Raw genomic sequence first — 22,067 nt, forward strand, 5'->3', positions numbered from 1 at the left:
GAGTGTAGTGAAAATGAAGTGTCTTGAAAATGACAGTTATTTCTAGAAATTACAAGCTATGTTAACACAGTTGCTTGCTTGAGAGCAAGGTCCACATCCACAGGTTGACTGTACCTATTGTCAACAATCAAATCAACTGTGAGTTTGCAGGCGAAACAGACAAACCACAGGAAGCTAAGACAAGACAGCAAGGGAAAGGCCCATATTGTGGGGGAAAAACTTATAGAAACAGAATTCCTCTCATCCACATGCTTGTATAGCTAGTATGTACAATTGTCATCACAATCTTAACACTAAATAAAATACTTATAATGCCAAGGGCACACTTTTACTTTATATTATGTAAGTTACCAAATTTGATGCTATTATAGTTCTTAAATCAACTGTGTGACACTGAATGCTTCTCAAATATTCAGGCAAATGCTTTTCAGGTGCTGTATTTCCCAGAATGGCAATTTCTTGGAGATTATGCTAAGGTAGTGCACCAAACACTGATGTAAACAACAAATTGTTATTAAACATATGTATTTTCCATTGTAATTATAATATTTTATTACCAGTATATTAAAATATTTTACATATTTTACTGCTGTTATTATTAAAATCGTAGGCACCTGTGGCAGGCATATATATATTTTTCTATTGTAATTAAAATATTTTATTACCAGTACATTAAAATATTTTACATATTTTACTGTTATTATTATTAAAATCATAGGCACCTGCCGCAGGAATATTAAAAGTAAGTTTTACTGTGACTTATATTTTGAAGGATAGCAGGATCATAGCAAACTGTGATGCCTGATCCAATAACGTAATCCTGGATTCACAACTGGTTATGGTTACTTATATGTAATTTCTTATTAATGACTCCCCACAGTGTGTTGGATGCAAAGAAAAAATACTGTTTGTTGATGACAGCAACATGGTATGACAGCTAAAACTCCAACACTGCACTCAAAAAGCAATCCACAACCTCTCACAAAAAATAAAGTGAAAGGTACTTGTTGTTTTATTGTGATTAAGGGTAGTACAAATCGTCGTAGATTTCTGGGGGGTTATCATTGACAAATCTTGAAAAGAGTTAACGAATTTCCGTTCCTGGCTGATATAATCATATCTAGGTCTTCCCTCGTCAGTCATCCCAATCTTCTGTTACAATTTTAAATCTTTCATCAACCCAAACTGCAATGAACGTACCGAGTTCTATCGGTAGAAAATGAACTATTTAAGCCAGGGGTGACCAAAATTTGGAGCTCCTTAGGGCTCAGCGTTGCTGGTACAATTGCCCCCCTGTCACGACTAGCTGTCTGAGCGCGAGGAGCAAAGATGAAAATACTGATGAAGCTATCAATTACTCCGAAGTCCGCAGCTCATCTCTAGCCAAGCTTTCAATTATTTGCTTCTTGCCGTTTCAGCGAGCTAGTTGGAACAACCTCGGAAGGCAGTAATCTCTGTGGCCTTTCACCACTCATCTGCTGCGTCCGGCATGAAACGATTTTGTTCAGTACCCCAAAGTTTATCTGAGAACCACAGAATCGAATTAACTCTCAGATACTCCCAGCTTTTATCTGACCATGCGCGGCAATGAAAGTATTCTCTATAATCTCTATAATTCTGCGAGGCAATTTGACTGAACTTTACAATTACTCATGTATGTGACTGCACATTCAGAGTCCGCCCAAAGCTAACTGGCCTCGTCATGTTCCCAAAACCCTTTCAGCTCTCCTCTTCGCATCACTAATGCTGTCTATTCTCACTACAACGTCCAAGACGGCGCCAAGCCCGCATTTTTTCACAGTCCCCACCAACCAGTTCTCTGCCTCGCTTTTGTGCATGACGGCATCGCCAATCACATACCGAGAAGAGGGTGTAGAAATACATCTTACGTGGCGCACTTCTGTCTAGAGAAAGCTACCAGAAACTTCTCCCGTAGAAATCGGACGGGCCAGTGAAACGCCTCACTTGTAAATTTGGCGGGAATGTCCATTCTGACATCGGCATATGCCGACTAACTCACGTAGACCACACAGAAATGCACCGTTTGGCTCTCCTGCATTTTTTTAGCATGTCCATCTCACCACTGAGTCACCAAAGATAATGGAGCCTCCGTTGCTCTCTCACCAACACAGAGCAGAAATCCGTCCAAAAACTTAGCTAAACCTACATAATGATGCACTACAATGAATCGGTACAGAGTTGGGATTTGCTGATCAGGAAGGGCACTTAAAACTGTAAATAACACTCGTGTTAAGCCGGCACTTTCTCTTGGCATCGGCACGACTGCATAGAATTGAGCCGGCCGCGGTGGCCGTGCGGTTCTGGTGCTGCAGTCCGGAACCGCGGGACTGCTACGGTCGCAGGTTCGAATCCTTCCTCGGGCATGGGTGTGTGTGATGTCCTTAGGTTAGTTAGGTTTAAGTAGTTCTAAGTTCTAGGGGACTTATGACCTAAGATGTTGAGTCCCATAGTGCTCAGAGCCATTTGAACCATAGAATTGAAAACAAACAGTAACATAATAGTGATCCCAACTGAAATTAATCGATCGTAGAATCAGTGAAAGAGATACGAAAACGAAGTACGTCTTACAAAAGTAGCTCTTCACGTAAAGAAAACTAATTGTATGTTCTTCCTGCTGAATGAAAAACACCATGATGCTAGATTAAAAATACAGTGCTGATGTATTAGAATATGTAATGGACACCAAATTCTTGAGGTTGAATGTGACTGCCAGTTGAAGCAGACAGAACATGTAAAAGCTTTGGCATAGAGACTGTGCATAACATTTTATGCTCTCTGAATAGTTGAACCATTGTGAAATATTTCAAGCCTCAAAGTGGCCTATTTAGGATGTATAGCCTACATTCAATCCTCAGTTACGGAATCATATTTTGGGGAACAAATGTTGCAAACATAAAGACTGTCTTCAATGTACAGAAGAGGGTTATACAGCTAACAACAAACATTAGCATTAGGGCCCACTGTACTGATTTATTCAAAAAGCTAGAAATTCTGACTGTCGCCTGTGACTACATTTTCCAGGCTATAATGTATACAAGAAAAAATATTCGCCTGTATACTACAAACAGCTCAATACACGACTCTGAAACTGTACCCAGTCATTACTTATACCTAAACAGGAAAAAAGTCAAAAACACAGAGCAATATGCTACATAATGGAATAAAACTGTACAACTTGCTGCCACAGGAAATTAAGGATGTAAATAAACTTCATATCTTTAACCAAATGCTAAAACTATTTTCATTAGGTAAATGAATACTTAGAATAAATACAGGTAGTCACTTCATACTCATGAATACTCCATATTTTAAGAAATACTATATGACGTGAACATTGTAAACTAATTATAAGAACTGTAAAAATCGTAAGTATTCATATATGTATATTTAATAAGTACGTTTGTACCAACAGTTGACTACATGCATACAATTTTATTGTTCTACGTATGAATAAATATGTCACTCAATTAATCAACCAATGCTCGCTCGGAAGTTGATTGTGATGGACCTGCATTCTCTGACGCGAGAAATTCCTGTCTGGCTTCGAAGAGATTGTCATTGACAAGGTGAGTCTCCAGTCCTTGCTGGTGACTATATTTCAACGACCACTATTCCAAGGCTGTGAGTGCATCATTCCTTGTAGATATGTCTCACACACCGCATTGATAAAGCAACAAATCAGTCAGCTTCATTCGCGATATGACTATGAGCAAGCCCAAGTACCATAAGCCCCTTCCGCCTTTCTGTCACTTCTCCAGGTCAACCTATCTTCCTGCGCTCATTTCGTACAACCGGCAGATACGTACCCACCACTTCAATGCCATGCTGTCCCAGTATCTCGACGTCTGTACCAAAATCCTCGTGCGTTCATACTGGGACAGCGTTGTTAGAGAGGCCATCGAAATTCGCACCAATGACGACCTCATAAACCGTGACTGTGGCTATAATCTTCGCAAGGCTTGGGAACCAGCGATTGGGTTAATCAAGAGTAAATCGAGCAAACGTGTAGTTGTGACGACCACGGCGGACAGAGCCATCACACCGACGTCATCTCAGACGCCGTCGCAATCTGTTCCACCGCGTCACCGTGGCGCGGGGCGCGGACGGCGGAGGGAGTGCGCCGCGGGCGGAGGGTATTTAAATCGGCCGCCGCCGCGACCGAACCCAGTTCCCCCTGAGCAGCCATAGCGTACGGATCTCCGTACCGGCACGTTCACAGGAGCTCAGTCCGTCAGTTCACCTGATGATGGCGACATGTATGATCGCCGAAATATTGTGCCCGTTGGACACTGTAGACCGACAGTACACCCGTGGATATTTTGATTATCAAATACGCCGGGAGAAACTTAAGAATTGTAGTTATATTGTTTGACATATTCTCACAGGGCTTTGCTCTGACATAGAAAACCTCTTTTCTTTCTTTTACGTATCAGAAGTGCTCCATATGTGACCCTTACTAGTTCTGCAGATATCAAGTTTCTCCCACGTTCCGCAGAGCAAGTCCCTATCAATTCTTTCAAAAGCACCGTTGATGTGAGCTCACAGTTCCGGTAGATTTGCTGATAGAAGAGGCATAAATACTAAATATCCCACGTAACCCCACACAAAACATCTGCCTTGGTTTAGGCCGCGAGACTGGCGTGAATGCATTTCAAGCATAATAGACGCTTTATCGGTGCCTGCCATCATCTTGCCTAACTGCTCACTGCCGCACTCTTATGACAGAAATCTGAAATGCGGCTGCAACAGTACAAAACTTTTTGACTTTTTACAATATGTGTGTTGAGTTTTGTGACACTATGTAAATTAACATCCAGTGAATTTATGAAATCGCTTCAATCATTTGTGGTAAGGTAGTATTTACAGAGCTACAAAGGGGCCAGTGTTCCCCTGTAAGGGGGTGCCTAATATTCTGTCGGGTGAGCCTGGGTGAATATGGATGTGATGGGCACTCCCTGTTAGAACAGGACGGTACTTACAAGCGAGGAAGTGTATGCCACCAGCCAGCCTCTTGAACATGTAGCGAGGATTCCGGAATGTGTACACCGAGAAGAAGGTGCCCATGAAGATGAGCAAAAGGCTGATGATTGAGAAACACACCTCCGACCGCGTGTAATCTGAAACATACAGGCGTTCATGCAACCAACTGCGGCGATCTCCATCGAGCGGGACATAGGTAAAAAGGTGGAACTGTCGCCAACTATACATAATGTGCTTGCATGTGTCTATAAGGTGCAGTCAGATGAAAGCAAGAATGATGGTAAAAAAAGTTAGTAACCTTTTTAATCGCCATAACTGCTAATACATTTGTACCATTGTGAGACAAGACAGTTAGTGCCTTCATGGATAAAGTTTTGCAGCTGCCTAAAGAACCATAATTGTACACACTCGGGCACCTCTTCGTCTGAAGGAAGTAGATAGCCAATAATGTCTTTCTTCATGGCTCCAGAAACATGTAAATTTCATGGGGAGAGAGGGACTGTACAGACCGTGTAAGGACTTCCCCGCGAAACTTCTGTAGTGTAGTCTAAACAACCTTGGCAACACGTGGGAAACCGCATACGTTGTTCCATGAAGGCATTTACCTTTTTGTCTCTCAGTGGGATAAATGTATTAATAGTTATGTCAAATTACTTTTCAAATAATAAACAACTGTAATTACTTTTTTCCATCTGTCTCCTTTTCATTTTACTGCCCCGTTATCTGTCATTTGTTCAAATGGTTCAAATGGCTCTGAGCACTATGGGACTCAACTGCTGTGGTCATAAGTCCCCTAGAACTTAGAACTACTTAAACCTAACTAACCTAAGGACAGCATACAACACCCAGCCATCACGAGGCAGAGAAAATCCCTGACCCCGCCGGGAATCGAACCCGGGAACCCGGGCGTGGGAAGCGAGAACGCTACCGCACGACCACGAGATGCGGGCCTGTCATTTGTATTGTGACATTTATATATAAATGCACTAATACCTTTTTTAGTAAGAGGATAGCATTCATTCTGTATCTCTCCGCATATAGCTTTCTTCTTTAGAATGTAGTTTGATAACGGCTCATACTTTTCAATATTGTCTGTTCAGTATTCATTCTTGATATTAAACTTCCATTTCACACCTTCAGCCAATAAAAATGCATAGTGTTTCTCAACTAATATTGTTACTGATACGTAATACGTTCTAGAAAAAGAATCCTTTTTTCTTAACTGTAACTTAATTACTATTATTATTATTTCTATTATTATGCTAACCCATTACTTTGTAATCAATCAAAACGTGTAACAACTACAAAAAATGTTAAAACACGATCTATTATATACACTGAAGCGCCAAAGAAACTGCTATAGGCATGCGTATTCAAATACAGAGATACGCAAACAGGCAGAATACGGCGCTGCGGTTGGTAACACCTACATAAGACAACGAGTGTCTGGCGCAGTTGTTAGATCGGTCATTACTGCTACAGTGGCAGGTTATCCTGATTTAAATTATTTGAACGTGGTGTTATAGTCGGCGCACGAGTGATGGGACACAGCATCTCCGGGTAGCGATGAGTGGGGATTTTCCTGTACGACCCTATCACGAGTGTACTGTGAATTTCAAGAATCCGGTAAAACATCAAATCTCTGACATCACTGTGACCGGAAAAAGATCCTACAAGGACGGGACCAACGGCGACTGAAGCGAATCGTTTATCGTGACAAAAGTGCAAGCCTTCTGCGCATTTCAATACTGGGCCATCAACAAGTGTCAGCGTGCGAACCATTCAACAAAACATCATCGATATGGGCTTTCGGAGCCGAAGGTCCACTCGTGTACCCTTGATGACTGCACGACACAAAGCTTTACGCCTCGCCCGGGCCCGTCAACACCGACATCGGACTGTTGATGACTGGAAACATGTTACCTGATCGGATGAGTCTCGTTTCGAATTGTATCGAGCGGATGGACGTGTATTGTATGGAGAGAACCTCATGAATCGATGGACCTGCATGTCAGCAGGGGACTGTTCAAGCTGGTTGAGGCTCTGTAACTGGTCTAGGGCGTGTGTAGCTGGAGCGATAGGGGACTCCTGATACACCTAGATGCGACTCTGATAGGCGACAGGTAGGTAAGCATCCAGTCTGATCACCTGAATCCATTCATGTCGATTGTGCATTCCGACGGACTTGGGCAATTGCAACAGGACAATGCGACGCCCCACACGTCCAGAATTGCTACAGTGTGGCTCCAGGAATACTCTTCTGAGTTTAAACACTTCCGCTGGCCACCAAACTCCCCAGACATAAAGATTATTGACCATATCTGGGATGCCTTGCAACGTGCTGTCCAGAAGAGATCTCCAATCCCTCGTACTCTTATGGATTTGTGACGGCCCCGCAGGATTCATGGTGTCAGTTCCCTCTAGCACTACTTCAGACATTAGTCGAATCCATGCCGCGTCGCGTTGCGGTATTTCTGCGTGCTCGCTGGTGCCCTACACGAATTAGGCAGATGTACCAGTTTCTTTCGCTCTTTAGTGTAAATGGAGAGTGTAGATCTAAAAGGAAGCAATAAAATAAATAATTATGATGAACGCTTTTTGAGTGGTATTGGATGATTAACAAATTTAAAAAGAAAGAAGATTCTGAAATATGGCCCGGTGAATAGCGTATGACAGTACGCCCGTCGAGGCGCGGCAACGACTCGGGCCGTATACCGATCTTGTACAATCCTTGTACGGACGAATAGATGTGCAATCTTTGCGCAGCTGACCGCCCAGATGAACGAGAGACTACCAACAGTGTCTCCATAATCACCGTTCAGCGGAAGTTACTGCATATGGGCCTCCGCAGCAGGTGCCTAGTTCATCCACCCATGCTGACTGCTGTTCATCGTCGCCGAAGGCTGGAATTTGCACGTCAGTGCAGCAATTGGACGTCCACTGAGTCGCGACAGGTGACCTTTCCAGATGAATCAAATTTTGTGCTCCATCGTACAGTTGGCCGTCGGCGTGTACGGCGTGAAACATCTGAAAGAAAACGTGGAGTGAGCGTTATGATCTGGTAAAAGTTTGCTTGGCGTTCCCTGGGTGATCTCGTCATTTTTGGAAGGCGCAATGGATCAACACAAGAATGTATCTATCCTTGTGGACAATGTCTGCCCCCACATGTAGTTTGTGAGACCACCTCGATCGGGCTGTTCGCACCGTGGATCCTCAGCCAAGGAACCTGGCACAGGTAGCCACAGCAGTGGAGTCGGCATCCTTCCACAACCCAAATGACTCTCTTCCTGCAAGCCTCGCGGCGGTCCGCACTGCGAAAGGTGGTTGTTCAAGCATTTGACAGGTGTTCGCATTTGTGTGTAATCTTCCATTTCATTGAACTCGCATGTACACACCAGTGTCTTCTGAAAGGTCCACATCATGTTTCCACTTAAGTTTTGTAGGAAATTTTAAGACGCTTTACGGAAAGTTTGCTGAGTTGAATTTCCTGATGACCTTCTAAATGTGTGAACATTTTCCGTTATCGAATCTAAGCGAAAACATTATGTGAATGAAATCTTAACAAAGCATATGTTCATGTACGAACCGAAATGTCCGAGATCTCTAACATTCGATAATTTTAATTAAACTTGACGCTGTGCTCGCACGTCAAGAGCTAAGCGGTCGTCCGTTTCGCTTCATTGCGTGAAACAGAGCGCTAGGTTTATAATTAACACTTTATTAGCTTTCTAATCAAACTTTCTACTTACTTGTAACATGACAAAATAAAATGTACCGGTATGCCTATGGATCGAGCTGGGGAAACGTCTCTTGTCGGTTTGGAACAACAAGAATAACGTCAGCATTGCAACAATTGTAACGCAAACAGTGATAGGCATTTGTCTCGGGCGATTAAGACTAAGTTTCCTAGATGAAATTCGCTCGGACGCAGCTGCCGATAAGTCTTCTTATTAACAGTCAAAACTTAATAAATTTAAATTTGCTGTGCAGGTACTTAAAGTGCTCAAACCAAATGTTCAGCCGGATCTCCCTGTGCAGTTTTTTGTGATGATAATAGAAAAACCATATTGGCATGTTTAATGAAACTACTCTCGTAGTTATCAAAGATGCTTGGAGTGACACTGTCACTGAACCCATTTAATGACATGCAGTGGCGTCTCGCGTATAAGCATTCCCTATTTCCTCTTGATATTACCGACAATATTTAATATAATGCGTCATTTTTATTTTTATTTGTTCTTTATGCTTGTACGATATATATTTCTTAAGCTTAATGTCCGGTGTTTATGAAAAACATGCGAAATTCTTTGTCTCAGTGTTCCAGCGGCGTGGTGTCTCACAGTTGCGTCCATTCGCACAAAGGCTGCAAAGGAGAGGGAGCACCGCAGTTTCCTCAGTGCAGGCCTTAAGATGAAGATGGATCGTAGTTATTTTAAATTTTTTTCTCGGCGTGCATTGTGTTTAACCACGTTCCGTTTTCTTGAAAGGTGTAAAGTATGGAATTACAATATTATCCTGCTTCCAGCTATTCTATTTGATATATTTTTATTTCTTTTATTTTACAGAAAATTCTGTCGTCTTGCAACCCAAAGAATTGCGTTCTGTCACTACAAGTGAAATTCAACTTAAATTTTCACAGCTGTCTCTCCATGAGAAAGTTAGAGTTAAGAAAAGTGGCCGTTCAACGCATGATATTCTAAGATCTCATCCAAGCATAGGCAACAAGTAGCTTAATTTCTGAATAGTTCAAAAGGAAATATTGGCTTTGCTGCTGTCAAATAAAAAATACGTTGTTTTACATTCCATGTATGCTGTTTGGAGGTGATGTAATGCCGACAAAAAGATGATTTTAGAAACATAAACGAAATGATAGAAACAACTGGAAAGCATGAGAAGTAAAAGAAGGAAACTGATAATGTAGTTTTCCTCTGTCACTTTTAGGAACCGTTACTATTAAGGAGAAAATTCGTGAGAGATATAGACATTCAGACAATGAGGATAATACGAAGATTAAAAAGAACCGTGAAATTCTGTCCACAATAATAGATTGCATTTTCTTTTGTGGAAACTGAAACTCTTTTATGTGTACATGATGAAAAAGACGATTCATTAAATCTAGACGTACTTAGAGGAATAGTAAAATCTGCATCTAAATTAGATTCAAATTAGAAGAATCACGTATAAACCAGCTCAGTCTTCATGACTGTCTTAGATGTTTCAGAATGAGGTACTTTACTGCCTGCTAGAAAGGAGATAAGGACGGAAATTAAAAAAGATTCCTTTGTAGCTTGCATGGCTGATGACACAACAAATGTGTCGGAACACACATAAATAGTTCTTGTTCTACGATACATATTGAACGGAGAAGTATTTGAGCGGTTTTAGGGATTCTTTATTCCAGATAATCAAACTACAGAGAGCATATCAAAACTTATTTTAGAATAATAAGACATAATCTTTCAAGGAAATGGACAAAAACTGATGTTCTAGAAATCTGATGGTGCAAATGTAACGAAGGGCAAAAAAGCAGGTGTTAAGAAAACACGAACACAATTTATAATAATGCACATTTCATTCGCTGTTATGCACATCAGCCTAACCTAATAATGAGAAATGCATCAAGTATTACACGAAACGCAAGAATATTTTTCTTCGACCTTTTGGCTTCAAATATTCCTCTCAAGGTCACCGCAACGTCTGTCCATTCTCAAGAAGCTCATGCACGTCGTCATTTCACGTCCATTTTCTATAAGGTGAAACTTCAACATATGAACCACAAACAGAGTTCACGGAAGTTTGCAACTTTTAAAAAACGTGTTTACTGAAATTCAGTGAACATCCTATCATTGCAAAAGCAATAGGAATTTTAAACTACCTGAATGACAATTTCATATTTCAGTTAGAACTTTTTCATAAGATTTTTGCCTCATTTTGAAATAATTTACGACCAGTTGCAACTCGAGAAATTAGTGTACATAAGGTGCTATTTCAGAATTATGTTAGCCACAGTACTGTGAGAATCCTCCAAAGACACTCACGGTAGAATCTTAGGAAGTGTGTGATTGTATAAATGTTGATATAATAGACAGATTTTTTTCCACTAAGAACTTAGTAGCTGCTAAATTGTTCAACATGAAATGCTTCGCTGGTTTTAGGAATGTACACCCTACACAATAGCATATCTCACGATCGACAAAGAAAAGCTTTAAAGTGAACTCAAAGTATGTTGCAAATCTGATGTTAATGATTATTGGAAATTAACTGAGCTGTTGAAATTTATCTTAGAAAAAAATCTAGACAATGTTCTTTGTAAAATTTCTGAACTGTTAAAAAATCTCTTGACTGTTCCCATAGCTACAGAGGCAGAATGCTGCTTTTCAAAACTCTAAAGAATAAAAATGTTTCAAAAAAGCATTATGAATTCGTGAAAAGTAAGTGCACTCGCAGTGCTTTCAATGGAGAAAAATTTCTTCATGACATCCAGAGATAAGGACAAAATTATTGATTTTGCCTTTCATTTGGGTACATACCAATTCTAATGGGCTGAAATGACAGTCTCAATGTGGCAGCCTAATGGCTGAATGCCTGTACGTTTAGCACCAGCTCGTGAATTTCGTATATGGGGAACAGTGGATTATTTAAAGATATTAGATTCGAAATTTATCACTTACTTAGACTCTGAAGCTAATCATCTCCTCCTTTCACCTTACCATGATAGGCGTCTTGTCAACACAATAGAATAGTTGTGAGCATCATCAATAACAATTGTGGACGATGTAGACACGTAACACTCAAAAACTCGGACATCGAAAGGCACTGCCTTTACCAATGAGCGACGCTAATATTTCCATTGCATAATATTTGAGAACTTGCTTTTGATATTGTTCACTAATGTACAACAAATAATAGTAATAACACCCAAAATATTAATCCCACAACTGTAACAAATGAAAACAAATAAAATCTCAGCACACATCAAATGAACCCAGAGGACAGAAAGACGCCTGAAAATACAACACAGTGCTTATGGGAAGTGTTGTTGTGTTTCGGGCGATGGTCTGGCACCCGCAAGTGGTTTCTGTGGCTACAGGTCTCATGAGACTGGCTGAAAGTGTGATTGGCTTTCCTCGTGAGCCTCGCCCCAACTCCTCCTTCACAGTTATCAATACTAAAATAATTTTGATCAGACTCTAGTCCTGATTACAGAATGCAACTAATCTGTGAACCTTACCTTTCAAGGATAAGGTGCTTACTGGTCGAGCTGTCCAAGTGCGACTCACAAATGGCATAGGGGTTTGAAAAACGTAAGAGGCCGCGGAGCTTCCTTATCCTAGTACCAAACCAGTAAACTCGCACCCATGATTCTTTAAAAAATCGAACTCACATGTGTAAAACAATTTAAATATTTGGCGTTAAGTATGTAAGGGAGAAAAAAGTTTGAAATTATGTCGCTAATTGCTCTCATTATCAGACGCAAGATGGATATAGTCTGGGTAAATTGCACGCCTTTATTTGCCGTGAGCAGGCCATATACACAGTTTCTGTCTGTGACAACTTGACTACTGTGTCAGACCTTTGACTTGACTAATGTGTCAAACCTTTAACGTAGCATTACACCTCTTAGTGAGTAGATCATGACAGCATTTTAACCCTTAATGCATAGTGTAGCTGATCAGCTACAGACTTCATTTCTTCGATGTATCCTATTATGAGCAATATTTTGTAACAAATTCGTTATGTAGTTAAGTGTATACACTCTACTGCAACTGCTAAGCTGTTGGTAGTTCTTCATAGCGATCGTAAATGGCAGGATGTATTGAACCAGTTCGACAATCAGCTCTGTGGATGTACTGCCGCGCGTGTGTTTTGGTGGAAAGTAGAGCCGTTTTCTTGGTGTTTGTGCACTGATTTGTGGGTTTGAAAATTACTTTTTTATTTTGAAAACGTAAGTAGATATGGTGTAGACAGTTAATTTGAGTGTCTTTACGATAGATTTGAAATTAGGTCTGTTTTTGTGTTTGTAGCGATTGTCAACAATAATGCTTTGTTAATATAATATAAAAAAATTTTTCATATTTTTTTTCGTAATATAGGCACTTTAAAATAAACGTGGTAATTTTTACAGCTTTAAATTAAAAGTCATGCATTTAACGGTTAAATTTTTAAACTCAGTCAATAATGATATGAAATATGGAAAGCCAAATTATTTTAGCCTCTGGAACCTGCAACTGGACTTGTGCAGCATGAAGCAGGTTAGCTATTTAGTAATACAGATATGAATGAACTGTGACATTTGGACCAACATAAAATGAAATAGTCGCTTCTTACACGGCTACAGTTCAGTACCGGTGCTTGCAGTAGTTTTTAATCTGCTAGGAAGATTTTCGCTTACAGTTCCCTTCTTCGATGACAAATCGCCTAGATAAGCAATACTGCCAGAAGCTGGTTGTAGAAACAGCAAGAAAGAATGAAAGTTCCCATGTTTGTTGATAGGGCTTCACCAAAGCAACACGTGAAGAGCTGCTCGGCCTGATGGTAGGCAGCCCGCGACTCGCGGTGGTGAGGTTGCTGTTGCTGCTGTGGACTTAAAATTGGCACTCGCGACAGAGGAACCGGTAAAGCTTCACTGTTTGGCAGCAGGCACTGGGAGCCTCTTAGATGTATGTCGATAAATACTTCACGCCAGCTTATTTCAGTGTTCTGGTGAGCAACATAACAGCCTATTGCCTCACATTTCCCAATTTAACAGCTCCGCAGAGACAATGGCTTGACTGAAAGATACATCGATTGGCGAAATCGAGAGATCCTTGGCTACTGCGCGTCCAGTTCCTTCCTTTATCCAAAGAGTAATTTGTCTTCATTTGTTTGTTGTTGCAAATCGTTTCTGGAAAACCTAAAAAGCTCTACATGTCCTGCTGAGTAACAAATGTTGTCACTGCCACCCAAAACAATGAATAAATCCTTCTTGTCCCATCTTTGACCAATCACTGCCATAATGAACCGTCACGTAATAACTACGGATTTCTTTGACTCAAATATGTTCCTTGAATGTGAGGATAAACTCGACGACGCGATGGCTATCAGTAGTAAACTGCTCAAAAAATGTTTTGCATCGTCTGCATATCGCCGAACGTGTATGGCGCACTGGCTCTCTTCGATTTTCTTTATCCCGATAGGATCTGAAGATCAACATTTGAACACCTACTTCGTAAGGTAGGATGAGGCCACTCTTAAATTTTTTCTAAAAAAGTCACCTCGAAGATTATAAGAGTTCCAAGAAATGTTAATTACAAAAATTTCGCTGACACACAAAAAATTGATGTTAACTGAGTGCATAATGTAATTGTTTTATGTCTCTATGGTCAGAGGTCCGATTCTTGATATAAGCAACTTTTTCACTTTTATTTAAAAATCTATATTTATTATCACATGAAAATCTTAACTAACATATACTTAATCATTTTTAATTAATAATTGCATGAAAATTCTAGTATTGAAAAAAAATTAAAATTTCGTACAAAAATGAGAAGCATCAAATAGAAAAAAAGTGTACTGATCGAAAAATTTGTATAGATTGAACAGTTCTAGTGTGTATATAATTTTTTATTTTAACACTTAGGCATTTTGTATGTCTGGATCAAAGTTTAATATATTTTAAAGTAATTACCGTCTAAAAATTTAAAAAAATGTTATTTTTATTAAAAATTTAAATTCAATAATTTCCAGTTATATTTTCATTTGACAATAAATACAGAAGTTTTAAATAAAAGTAAAAAAAAATGCTATTCATGAGAATCGAACAAAGGACAACACACAGACAAAAATGCTACGCTACAGGTTTGTGTTAAACAGTGTTCAAAAATAGTCTAATCTTCGAGGGCTATTTTGAGAATTGCTTCGTACTGCTCTTCGATACTGATGTCTGTGCACCAAACTTCAAATCCAGGAAGTATGAAGGACAACGAAGAGTGCCAACCAGCAAGATCCCTACTTAACATTCGACGACAGCAATCAATGAAATAATAGTGTGCCGTGACAGCTTTAATTTTAGCGGACATGCCTCTCCACCGGCGTCACTAACTACTTGTACAGCCGATACCGATCCTGATCATATGCCAGGGCTAGGGTCTTTGATCGAGTGGTGTGTTGTTGGGTTTGGCGGGCCGTGGTACCAGCAGTTAGCGGGAGGCCACGTGGCTGTCCAGTTGGGTTTTGCGGCACTCCCGCTGCCCGGGCGTGGAGCTCGTGAAGCCGTAAAGTTGGTCGCAGCCGAAGTTTTCCGGCTGGATTAGGTATTCACAGCAGCGAGTTGCGGGAAGGGCAGCTGACGCCGCAGACAACCTGGTCAGCAAGCACCGGGCCAACTCTGGAAGCTTAGACATTACGGCACCTGCAGATCACCTGCACTGATTGGAGGCAATAGCACCCCTGCTTTGAACCCTGGAAGTCATGGCACCTTCGCACTTGAGTGGAGTTAAATGTTAATCTTTCTATTGGTACGTATGATCGTAGGCCCACGTCTGTGTTATTGTTGAATTAGACTCGTAATGTTCATTACGCCTCGGAGTGGTTGTGTGGATGGTCCGAAGCACGCCCTGGATCGCTGCTAACTAAAGTAAAATTCCGTTTCCGCTTTTTTCCGCACACAGGCGTGACGTCACATGTTTTGAAAACTTGAGCGCAATTCGCAATTGTCGGTTGCTGTCGTCCGCTATTGCTTTCACCCCATCGTGGAAGACTGGTACACATCTTCTTCAGCGCTGGAATACAGATATCATTCAGTTTCACACACTTCTCCTTCCGGTTTAAAGTGCTGGGATGTTTAGTAATCTCTATGGCCTGCGTACAGCCTTTCATAATATCCGCTTGTTGCTACCAGTGTCGGCCGGCCGGAGTGGCCGAGCGGTTAAAGGCGCTACAGTCTGGAACCGCACGACCGCTACGGTCGCAGGTTCGAATCCTGCCTCGGGCATGGATGTGTGTGATGTTCTTAGGTTAGTTAGGTTTAAGTAGTTCTAAGTTCTAGGGGACTTATGACCACAGCAGTTGAGTCCCATAGTGCTCAGAGCCATTTTTGCTACCAGTGTCCAAGTCTTAACAAATAGAATACATAGCCTCCTGGCTGCAAAGCATATTCCGCAACGGCTGATCTGTTTTTCGCCTTCCACAGTAGCCCTAGTGTTCTTCTAGGTGTTTTAGACCGTTATTTTAGTATCCAGGTACACTTCTCCACAACTACATGGTGTCCTGTAAATACCTGCTTTTCCCAGCGGTTTTCGATTACTCTTAGGCGACTTTAGGCGTTCCCGTAGCTACTGGGTGGGTTTGTAAATTGCAGTGATTTTTTGTTTCTTCAGGATCTTTACTATATGGTCCATGGCTGTCTTAACGCTCTTTTTATCGATTCCTTAGCAACGCATTGGCCTTGTCACTACGGCCTCCCGTCGGGTAGACAGTTCGCCGGGTGCAAGTCTTTCGATTTGACGCCACTTCGGCGACTTGCGCGTCGATGGGGATGAAATGATGATGATGAGGGCAACACAACACCCAGTCCCTGAACGGAGAAAATCTCCGACCCAGCCGGAAATCGAACGCGAGCCCTTAGGGTTGACATTTTGACGCGCTGACCACTCAGCTACCGGGGGCGGACAACGCATTGGTGAAATAGTCGAATTCTGCATTTGAGCAACTCCAGTTCATAGAAGTTTCTTACTCTATCCACTAGTGATTTTTATAACACATCGCTTGATTTGAGCCCCGTTGTAGGTATGCTGTGGGGCCCAAGCCGCCATCTACTTTGACGAAGACTGACACAGTAAGGAAATTTAATCTGCCCTCTGCCTCCGCCTCCATAGTTAACTGAACCTTCTGATTAATCTCTTAGAGATTTCATGAAAACGACCTATTTCCTGTCTGCCACATCTCCACAAAACAAACGTATCACAGCATAGCAGCACCGCATATTCATTTTATTTGCTTTTTTCTGTTCATAATGCCTGTTGTTCCACTTTTTTCGTAAAGAAATATGCTTCAACCAGGCTTACGGGTCTCCAAATAGCAACGCCACTCATCTGTTCGTAGAGCTTATCATTCCATTTGAAATGGCAATATTTAAACAGTACTGCAACATCGGCACGAAAAATCTGATTCAGCTGTTCGAACACCGCATTCAGTGGAACCATGGTAAACAGATACACCACATCGAAAGTGAGTAATATGTCCACCCTCCCGCTGGACCACTACGCCATTATATTTACTGATAAGTGTGTCGAACTGTTGGTGTAAGAGTCCATTCAGATCACATGTAATCATAATAGCGTTGTCAAGAACTTAGAAATTAAATAGGTGGGTGAAGCAATGGCTCCCGTTATAGGTCTCAGCAGGATGTTTTCTTCATGAATTTTCTGCAAACTATAGTGTCTCGTTGGTAGTGATAGCGAACTGAACAGACATTTCTGAGTTCCCTGTTCTATTGATGACTTTTTAATTAACCGTGTAACAGTCCTGAGAACTTTGTCAGTGGGCTCCCTACTCAGTGCCTGCGGAACCAAGAAGTCAGTAATCTTACTGTGATAGTGGGCCACATTCATAACTACAGTCGCACTGCTCTTGTACTCGTCCTCATTAAGCCGTTTTGTGGCATTCCTGTTGTCCACAGTTACATAGCTTTTAAGAGGCTTCTTACTGCTTTTGTACGGGTTTCTTCAACTGTTATCACGTCCACACTGTGAATGCATGCTTCCAAATCATTTATAATTTCCTCCTGTGCATAGCATTCTAATATTCCACATGTCCATCCTAATTAGCATTAACTATATGTTTAATAGCTATTCCCCAGTAGTCCCGAGCCAAATGTATGAATAAGCGGACATCTTACCTCTGTGATATTTTATCTGGAGGAAACCACCATATCTTTAGCAGAGAAGTGCAAAAACCAAGGAAAGAAACGGTGACGGTTTCATGTCGCCTTTCACATCTGAGTTGCCTACAGCTGCCTTGCTAGTGTAACATGGCATGTCGTTAGGAAATGCCATGGTACTCTCTTAGCAATGAAAAATATTCACGTGAATATAAAGATAAACACTATTATTTTAAATTAATTCAACGAGAGTGGAGCAAATCATTATCGCTAGGCTTCTGTTTATGCAGAGCCAAGAATATACGCAGGAACTGCACCTCCCGTGGACATGAGTGGTGAACAATAATCTGCACTTGGTGTGGTGGACGTATTATTCGATGCAGCCGCTGGTGGAATGTGTTATAGTGGACCGCCAAAGAGTAACTAAAGAGCTCAACAATGAATGTTATGTAAAATGTAATGTACTGGACTTACTCTATTGTATACGGACCAGAGAGGAGGAGCAGCCTGATGCTCATTGTAAAGTATATTGTATTAATGGTTAATTTGATAAGATATGGTTGAAATGATGAAACTCTGGTTATGAATGCTTTACCTTGTTTGAGGAGAGAAATGAGCTCCTTCTCCAGGTAATTCACGAAATCTTCGGGGAAGAAGATCCGAGCACGGTGAAGTAAATTATTAGCTGCGACTGAATAGTAAGACCAACTGCACGAGATAAATTTATAGTTGACTGTAGTATCCAGAAGATGTTAGCAAATGAATAGAATTTACAAAAGTCGTGTGCTATTCCAGAGGACGTATGTAACAGGTATATTTGATGTCTCCCTGTGAGCACAAGGCACACGACAGACAGCATCACAGTTAAACCATCAACTTCTTTCGCCTTCGTCCAGAATTCGTATAAATACGTGGCTCATTATCTGTGCCTCGAAATATAATTGCTTGGAAGAAAAAAATAATAATAACGGAAGATTCAATGTTGTGTAGGTCACCAAACTGTTGGCGACAGGGTCCCACTGTTGGTTCAGGAAACTCGCCCCTGTATTGAGGGCTTTGAGACCGCCCTCAAAAACCACAAGAGGTGTACGGTGGCCTCATATAATGCCACGCTAGAACATCACTCCACTATCACCTTGTTGCGTATGTGGAACACAATGCTGAAGTGGTTCGATGTTATCGGGCTGTCTCCAAAGACGTTGTCTTCTACTATCAGAGTACAAGTAGATCTGAGGTTCGTCCCTAAACAACAGCCGACTCCAGCTCTTGGGCTTCTATTCTGCATGATTTCTTGCCCATCTGTAATGGGACCATGGTGGTGTGGTGAACGGCATGGTGCTCGCCATGGTCGTAGGGAATGGAAACCCACATCACGCAACGGTCTCCTGAGAGTTTGATGCAATACACGATGACCTGTAGCCTCTTGTAACACTGAATTTAGAAAATTGGAAATTTGTGGTAAGTTCCTATGGGACCAAACTGCTAAGGTCATCGGTCCATAGGCTTACACACTACTTAATCTAACTCAAACTAACTTACACTAACGACAGCACACCCCCATGCGCTGAATTCAGATCCGGAGGACTCATCACTGGTTCTTTTGACTGAAAAGTGGTAGATCTCGATCTTCCTCTACACCTGTCGAATGTGCATGGACTGTTTGATGTAAGTCCTCAACACTACCTGTTAACTGGAATCGATTCCATGTCTGCACCACATCACTTTCACCCCGATGCAAACGTCGGGCAACTTCCCTTGTTGACAAGCCTTCTGCACATAGCATGATAATGCGAACCCTATCATGGTTGCGACTGTTCTTCGTGACATGTTGGATGTTCACTCTACTGTTGCACAGAAGTCTCTAATGCGTCCCTGCTGGTGACTCACTTTCAACAGAAATGTTGCAAACCATTCGAGTGTGTCGCTCTACCCGTAGGTAGCGCTCGTGGTACTGTACATATGTTTACAAAGTCACTTGTCACATTCTGATTGGTACAGGAACAGACACAATAACAACACACCTGCACGATACACCAAGGTGATGTAGTACTTCTGTTGGTGTGCGTTCAATGATGAGACAAAACATTGTGACCGCTGCCCATGGAGGTGGACTGCCACCTGCTGGCGCTGCAGGCACGTGTCGAGGCAAGAAAAGCATAAAAGCTGACCAGAGACGATAGGGAGTTATTCTAGCAGGGTAGATGTAGAAATTCATTGAAATAAGGGACGAGCATCTCGGAAACTATGAAGCTGTTTGGCTGTCGGCCTGCAACTATGAAAAGTTGTTGAAGGACGAGGAATACACGAGTAGCCAACAACATGCTGGAGTGGACGAACACGACTCATCACAGAAAGTGGAGGTCGGAAGCTTGCTAGCTCTGTCAAGCAAGATAGGTGGTGATCTGTGATAAATCTGGCGATGGAGTAGAGAGTACAGTACTGGTGCAGGAACAAGTGTTTCGGCTAACACCGTTCAGCGTACATAGTTGAACATGGGCTTCCGCAGCTGTTGACCATCGATATCGACAGTTACGATTGTAGTGGGCGTGAGATTATTGACAATTGGCAGTGAATCAAAGGAAACGTGTCGCCTTGTCGGATTAAAAAGACGTGTCTTGTTACACCAGCTCGACGGGCGTATCCGAATACGCCGTTATCCAGGCGAACGGCTGCTGTAAACACGCACCACACTTCGGACTCATGGCGTTATGGACAGTTTTGTGATATGGGGAGACATTCACCTGGATTCCCATGGGACCTTTGGTAGTAATATAAGTCACTCTGATAGCTGTGGATTACGTGAACATTGTTGCTGAGCTGCTGCATTCCTTCATGCTTTACATCTTCCCCGACAGCGACGGCATCTTCCGAAGCAGTATATCTGTTCGTGCCTCAAGACCAGAATCATGCTACAGTGGTTTGAGAAGCATAATAATGGACTCATGTTGATGTCTCGGCCATCAAATTCGCCAGAACTGAACTCGATGGAACACATCTCTGATACTTTCGGGCACCATCTCCGCACACATAAACCACCGACCCGTAATTTATGGTGAGTTCGTGACCTGTGCGTAGACATCTGGCCCCACATACTTCCGGAAAGCAGTTCACATAATATGCAAAAAAACTGGTGATTTCTCAAACTGGGGAACAATCAAGAATGGGGTGCTGCAAGGTTCGGTCTTGGGTCCTCTGCTGTTCTTAATGTATATTAATGACTTGCCATTCTATATTCACGAAGATGCAAAGCTGGTACTTTTTGTCGATGATACAAGTATAGCTATCACACCCAACAGACATGAATTAACTGGTGAAATTGTAAACGATGTTTTTCAGAAAATCATTAAGTGGTTCTCTGCAAATGAGCTCTCATTAAACTTTGACAAAACACAGTATATACAGTTCCACACAGTAAATGGAAAGACACCATTAATAAATATAGACTTCGATCAGAAATCGGTAGCTAAGGTAGAACATTCAAAATTTCTAGATGTATGCATTGATGAGGGGTTGAACTGGAAAAAACACACTGAGGATCTGCTGAAACGTTTGAGTTCAGCTACTTACGCTATTAGGGTCACTGCAAATTTTGGCGATATACATCTGAGTAAATTAGCTTACCACGCCTATTTTCATTCTCTGCTTTCGTATGGCATCATATCCTAGGGTAACTCATCGTTCAGTAAAAGAGTGTTCATTGCGCAAAAGCGTGTAATCAGAATAATTGCTGGAGCTCATCCAAGATCATCCTGCAGACACTTATTTCAAGAGCTAGAGATTAGCCTCACAATATATATATATATTCATTTCTGAAATTTGTTATTAACAATCCGAATGAATTCAAAAGTAATAGCAGTGTACATGGCTACAACACTAGGAGAAACGATTATCTTCACTACTCAAGGTTAAATCTAACTTTAGCTCATAATGGGGTAAATTATGCTGCCACAAAAGTCTTTGGTCACTTACCTAACAGCATCAAAAGTCTGACAGATAGCCATATAGCATTTAAAAGGAAATTAAAATAATTTCTTAATGGAAACTCCTTCTACTCATTAAAACAATTTCTTAATGGCAACTCCTTCTACTCATTAGATGAATTTTTGGATATAGTAAGTGAGTAATTTCCCCAACACCTACAACAAAAAAAAATATATATATAGTATCACGTAATATTTTGTGTAATGTAATATCTTGTACAGACGCC

General features: G+C 41.4%; 1 protein-coding gene across 1 annotated transcript in view; it reads right to left on the reverse strand.

Moving 5' to 3' along the window:
* Positions 1-22,067, reverse strand: part of LOC126457439 (uncharacterized) — a 298,987-nt gene that overhangs the window by 14,764 nt on the left and 262,156 nt on the right. The window contains exon 3 of the mRNA XM_050093717.1: positions 5,001-5,138. Coding sequence (XP_049949674.1) covers positions 5,001-5,138 — 138 coding nt within the window. The remainder of the gene's footprint in view (positions 1-5,000; positions 5,139-22,067) is intronic.

Source organism: Schistocerca serialis, chromosome 2 (assembly GCF_023864345.2).
Source record: "Schistocerca serialis cubense isolate TAMUIC-IGC-003099 chromosome 2, iqSchSeri2.2, whole genome shotgun sequence".
Taxonomy (NCBI): domain Eukaryota; kingdom Metazoa; phylum Arthropoda; class Insecta; order Orthoptera; family Acrididae; genus Schistocerca; species Schistocerca serialis.